Consider the following 6182-nt stretch of genomic DNA (forward strand, 5'->3'; position numbering starts at 1 on the left):
GAATTATTGCAGATTCTTGTGAATAAAAAGGAATTTTAGTGGTTAAGACTTCTAAGTGACCTTTTGAATAATCAATTTTAACTTTAGTTTGTTGAAAAAAGTCGTTGCCTAATATCCCACAAGATTGAATAGGAAAATCATCGGAAATTACATGAAAGTCGACAGGAATTCCCAAAATTATCTTGGTAATTTTTCCGATAGTGTACACGGGTGAATTATTAATTCCGTTTAATTTTAATATATGCGTTGAATCTAAGTCTGGAGTTCCTGAAATGCGAGCTTCTTTAATAAGGTTGGGTTCCGATCCCGTATCTAACATAAAAGTTTCAAAATAACTATTTCCATTTAAACTTAACTGAACAGTAGGCACGCAGCTTTCTTTATTCAAATTAATTTCTATCGGTCTAATTATTGGAGCTCGATTATTGTGTTTTTTGTTAGTGCAGTCATCACTGGGCGCTCCGATCCGTCGGCTCCCCGGTTCGCGCTCGCCGTCGGGGACCCTTGAAGGTTTCCCTGTTTCTTACGATTATTTTCGATTCTCAAAATGCAATTTTCTATTGTGTGACCTATTTCCTTGCAATATCTACACTGGTTTGCTAAATCTTGTGTTGTAGGATTGGAAGTATTTTCCGATGACCGATTTTCGCGACAATTACGAGCGCTATGTCCCGTATTACAGATTTGACAAATAATTTGAACGTTATTTCTCGGAGAATTTCTATTAATAACTTGTCTTTCTCTACATTGAGATGCTTGATGTCCACGTCGCCCGCACCATTGACATACTTCGTTATTAGGAATATTATTCCGATTAGGATTCGCGTAACAATTCTTCGCGTTATGACCCGGTTTATTGCACATTTGACAAATAATATTAGTAAAATTAGAGGAATTACCTCTACAATCTCTAGAGACGTGACCAGGTCTCTGGCAATTTTGGCATATAACCTGCTGATTATTAAGTGAACGGCAATTTTGAGCAGTATGACCGGGTTTAGAGCATATCTGGCATGAGACGAAATCGCTTTGTACGATTTTTACCGGCTTTTGTCCGATAGCTTCTCGGAATCTACATTTATCTGCACTATGGCCCCGTTTTTTGCAAATTTGGCAGACTAAGATTTCGGTCCCCAAGGATTTTGTTGTATTTTGTAATATTAGGTTTATCTGCTGTGTGACCGGATTTTTTACATATTTGACACAAATCTGTATTGACTTGAAAACCTTGCAACCCACGTATTTCGAAAATATCCCGTAATTCTTTTTCAATTCTTAAAGCTTCTTCTACAGTTGCGGTTACATTTAAATTTCTGGCAATTCTTTGCTCTATTTCGGATTTTAGCCCTCTGATGAAACTGTGAACCAATTCATTTTCTAATAACGTTTTATAAGAGCGATCTATTGCTCCGTTATTCGTGGTTCGGTGTGCCTCTAATATACGTTTGCCTATTGCTTTCGTTCTGTTTGCATATGTGAGTACCGTTTCATCGGCCCGTTGGTAATTTTGTCCTAATTCAACTTGTAATTGCATTAAGCTTTTAGAAGAGCCGTATACATGTTTCAAAAAATTTGTTAACTGACTAATCCGCGAGAAATCCTGGTCTTGTACAGAATGACGAGCGTCGCCGGTTAATCTAGTTTGAATTATTTTAGTCAAATATTTTTCGTTTTCGGACGGTAACATGGACTTTGCTAATTCGCATCCTTCTATAAAATATTCTACAGGTAGATTTCGACCATCAAAGAAAGGAACAGCCTCTACGGCATATCGTAAAGTAGCGGAAGAGTTATTTGTTACTATGTTATCGTTTATGGTTTCTGTGGTTGTAATAAGTTCTAAATTAGATTGTTCTCTATGATTGCCTTGTTCCGTAATATCTTTTACCGTAAGTTTACTGCTGGGATCTATTTCACTTTCTGTGACAACCAGACGGAAAGAATATAAGGAATTATCAAAAGATTTATACCGCGTAGGTTCAGCGCAAAAACTAGTTTCTTCGACAGATACTTCTGCGATAGGACTCGGGGGTTTATTAGTTCTTTGAGGTGAATGAGTTATACCAAATGCGCTGAGAGAAAGTGGGCTATCACTTAAAATTTTCCGGATAGTTGAAGTATCGACGTCAGATGTAGGAGCAGGAAATGTTTCAGTGGTATTAGTGGTAGTTTGTTGGTTGTGTGGCACGAATGGTGTAGATGTATGTTGAGGTTGTTCCGATGATTCTAACTCGCGAGGACGACGAAGTGGTGTATTCTCGACAGCTCCGCGGAAAGTTTTTTCCACCTCGTCTTTATCAGATTTAGACCGCGTATTCATACCCTTTTCCAACAGTCACTCTTATCATCCCGGACGAGCCCCCAAAATTTTGGTATGTTACGTCCTAGAGGAGGAACGCAACCTTTTCGTTGGCGAGTAAGGCGAACCTCGTTCGTACACGCGTGTCAGTGAACGGGTCAGGGACCCGACGGGTCCCTTTACTCGGGCACTGACGTACGACGAGCGGTCCGTTTTTCGGTCAGGGACGCGAATCCCTTTACCGGGGATAGGACCATGAGTTGACTGTTGGAAGGGTGGGTGTGATTTTGAAATCAATTGGAAAAAAAGAATGAAATATAAACAGATTTATTAAAATGAGTAAGATAACAAAATGATATATGGCGAGGTTTAAAATATAACAATAAAATGGTATTACGGCGCGGTTTATGACAATTTAATTGAATAATGGTGTGTGTATATATGTGTGTGTGTGTGTGTGGGATAGAAGAAGAAGGAATGGAAAGAAAAAGAATAGGAATAAGAAGTTAATCAGGTGAAGGGGAACGGGAGTGGTATGGCGAATTTAAAGGAGTGGATAGTTCGGAAAAAGAGACAGGAGAATAAGATATTGGAGGGGTGGAAGGAGTGGATGCACGTGGGGGAGAAGAGGTAGGAGTATCAGGGGATAAATATTGAGAAAATAAGAAAGAAGGTAGGATTGTCGGGTCTGGATGGAAATCTATGTCTAATCCGATGCTAATTATGTTTCTGATATACTGCAATTGTTGGTCAAAATTATATGGGTCTGTTATTTCATAAAAGAGGTGGAGGACCCGATGGATGGTTACTAGCGAATGATAGTAATGGCCCACTAAAACCGTAGTTCCACAAGGGTGGAATTAGTAAGAATGGAGGTAAGGAGAGTAGAATAGTAAATAAAACTACTTATTGCTGATTCACGCAAGGAAAGGGGTGGTTGAAATTATCTGCGTGGGGTCCCAATTTCGGGTTGTCCACTCCCAGCTGGCAGCTGCTTCTCTCTCTTTTTTTTTTGGAAGGTTGGCGAGACCCCACTAAGGATAGTATTCGTGGAACACTATGCACTTGCTACACTTGAGTCTCTGAATTAAGTCTAGACCTGATTCCAAATCTGACTATGACTTTTTTTGTTTTCGTTTGTTCTTCTGTCTTTCTGAATAGTGTCGCGGAGGCGGATTACCGCGGTTTTTATATCAATGATCGGAGGCAGAAACTATCAGGGTGGGTAGAGAGATGGCCCTTTTAGAGAGGGGTGAAGCCCTAAGGAGAACCCAATGAAGTTAGGGATTTTGTTACTAATTTTTATTATTGGTCCTGGTTGACAGTAGTGAGAAAAAGTCTTAGCCATTAGCGAAGTTAAAAGACATCGTGGAAGGAGACAGTTAATTTTTGGAGATATGAATATGGAAGGGCTAAAGGGTGGAGCGTGGGTATCTCATAGTTTTAGGTGGATATAATATGATTGGCTGAATGAATTAGGCGCGACAAGCATGGGGGTGGTGGAATCTTGAGATAGAGAAATGTATACAAGCGGCCGGCTGGAAAAATTAAAATGCCGTAAATCAAAGCCTGAGATAAGAGTTTATAACCATCGGTGAAGTAGGCTTTGTTGGTTAACTGATAGGGCACATATGGTTTTGGATTGGGAAGATGTGAGTTTCAAGTTTTAGAGCAGGAATGCTCTGAGTTGCTTTGTTTTACTGAAGGTTTGTTAGCGCGGAGTTTCAAATTTTTATAGCTAGGACGACGGACACACTTGGCGAACACTACCCAGATATAAACTTTAAACGAAGACGTATATTTTTACAACAGGGCACTGTTTCCTGTTATGGAATTTTCCCGAATCGCCTTTCATTTGGCGCGACGGCTGTTCGCCAGATGGGACTGTTTCCTAATTTATATTTATATATGTATATATTCCTATTATAGTTATATTAGGAGAATATAAATCCGCGAGAAAAAAGAATTTTTGCTAATTAAATCTACAGGACGTAACATATTAATTACAATAAAATGTTTATTTCGTGTAAATCTATTTCGCATAAATATTTCGTATGGTATGGGAAAGAAATGGCCAGACAGTGATTATTTTGTATGAGAGAAACCCGAAAGCCGTTAGAACCGTTACAAGTGGAAAGGAACCCTCTTCCCTTTCCTCTTCTCGCAAAGGGATTCACATGTTTTGTGACGTGCTCGCTTCATTCTCTGGGCAGTCTTCATAACGTGAACAGTGAAAAACTCGTGTTAAAAATGGAAATCACGTTTGTACATGAAGCAACGATCAACCTAACCTATGTGCAAAATCTAGCAAAATGTGATATTACGAAAGAAGAGTTGACGGACGCAATAGAATATCTTCGAGGTAAATATATTGAATGTATGAGCAATGGAAAGATATATTTGTACGTATTGTTATTGGCCTTGTATACAATATCAATTATATTGAATTCATATTTGCAGATGTCCTGATACAATTTCCGTCCAGTCTTGTTGACAGTCGCGAGGTATTTTACAACGTCAATCAAATATGTTTTCCACCAACTATACATAGTCAAAAGTGTATTTGTGCAAAAAATTATGTGTTCATTATGTGCAGTTGGTGCAAAAAACTATTATGTTTTACATGCTTTTATACGGCATTCCATCCGCAGAGTTGCGACAGCATGACCACATTTTATAATACGTAACTTTCATTTGTGTGCCTTATTTGTCTTATGTGTGTGTGTGTATGTGTTTTTATACGGACAAAAATATTTTATTGTAATTAATAAAAAAGTTGTGTTCATATTTGAAAGACCTGACTCTCCTAATTAGTTTTGATTAATAGCGTAGAAACAAAAAAAGGAATTATACATAAGAACAATATAAAAATATTTATTACATGTCTTTACATACGAAAAAAAACGAACCAGTCGTCGGCGGGACTCGAACGCCGTCGTCGGCGCAGAAGTATTCGCGGCGCGGGAGCCTCTGTCTGCTCAGCCACGCCGGCTTCGTGAAAGAGTGTCATAACTTGCGCCCCATGTGTGGCACGACTCCGCGAGCCAAACTTTAACTGCAAATTACTCGTAAACAAAGACGCATTCACGCATATTATGTTAGGGTGTTTATACACGGCATCATAGCTATCGAGTGTGCTATGACTCGTGTTGAAATCAATGAAGCAGGTTGCGTCATCTCCTTGTGAATGTGAGAAGAATAATCGATTGTGATTGTTCAATTTCTTAAGACTTAAAGCTTAAAACAACTCTTGTGTCTATAGACTGTAATTTATTTAAGGCTCAACCTCCAATATATATAGTTACACCAGATCTCGGCAAAATGTGCACGCGACGGCCGATTTTCGACTATCTCCGCCCACCGCTATTCCCTTTACCTCGCCGCTCCGCGCGCTGCCTACAAGTCGCTCGAGTCCCAGGAGCGTGTTTCCAATAGTTTTCCATGTCACCCATGAAGTACTATTGTTGACGCGTTTTTTTTTAAGTGGTATCCCCAGTAAGCCTAATCCACTGATGACTGTAACAACCCGTAACTAATTGAACAGAAGCGAAATAAAATATGTTAAATGAAGAATATTCAATTGGATTTTCGGCGTCTTTTATTGGTAAGAGTGGAAACGTCAATTTGGATATTGCATGTAGCGAGCCGCATAAGATGTGGTAAGGAATCGTCGCTTAAAGAAGAACACTTCTCATTTTTTATAAACTTTATTTTTGAAAAATGAAGAGGCCTCTGGGGATACCACTTAAAAAAAGAACGCGTCAACAATAGTACCTCATGGGTGACGTGAAAACTATTGGAAACACGCTCCTGAGGCTCGAGCGGCTTGTGGGCAGCGCGCGAAGCGGCGAGGTAAAGGGAATAGCGGTGGGCGGAGATAGTA

General features: G+C 39.4%; 1 protein-coding gene across 1 annotated transcript; it reads left to right on the top strand.

Moving 5' to 3' along the window:
• Nucleotides 1-4330: 4330 nt before the first annotated feature.
• On the top strand, nucleotides 4331-5027 carry LOC109503786 (uncharacterized). The gene is made up of 2 exons (XM_019841228.2): nucleotides 4331-4661; nucleotides 4760-5027. The coding sequence occupies exons 1-2, from the start codon at nucleotides 4394-4396 to the stop codon at nucleotides 4984-4986; spliced, it is 495 nt and encodes a 164-aa protein (XP_019696787.2). The 5' UTR covers nucleotides 4331-4393; the 3' UTR covers nucleotides 4987-5027.
• Nucleotides 5028-6182: the final 1155 nt, after the last annotated feature.

Source organism: Harpegnathos saltator, unplaced genomic scaffold, assembly GCF_003227715.2.
Source record: "Harpegnathos saltator strain DR-91 unplaced genomic scaffold, Hsal_v8.6 scaffold405, whole genome shotgun sequence".
NCBI lineage: Eukaryota > Metazoa > Arthropoda > Insecta > Hymenoptera > Formicidae > Harpegnathos > Harpegnathos saltator.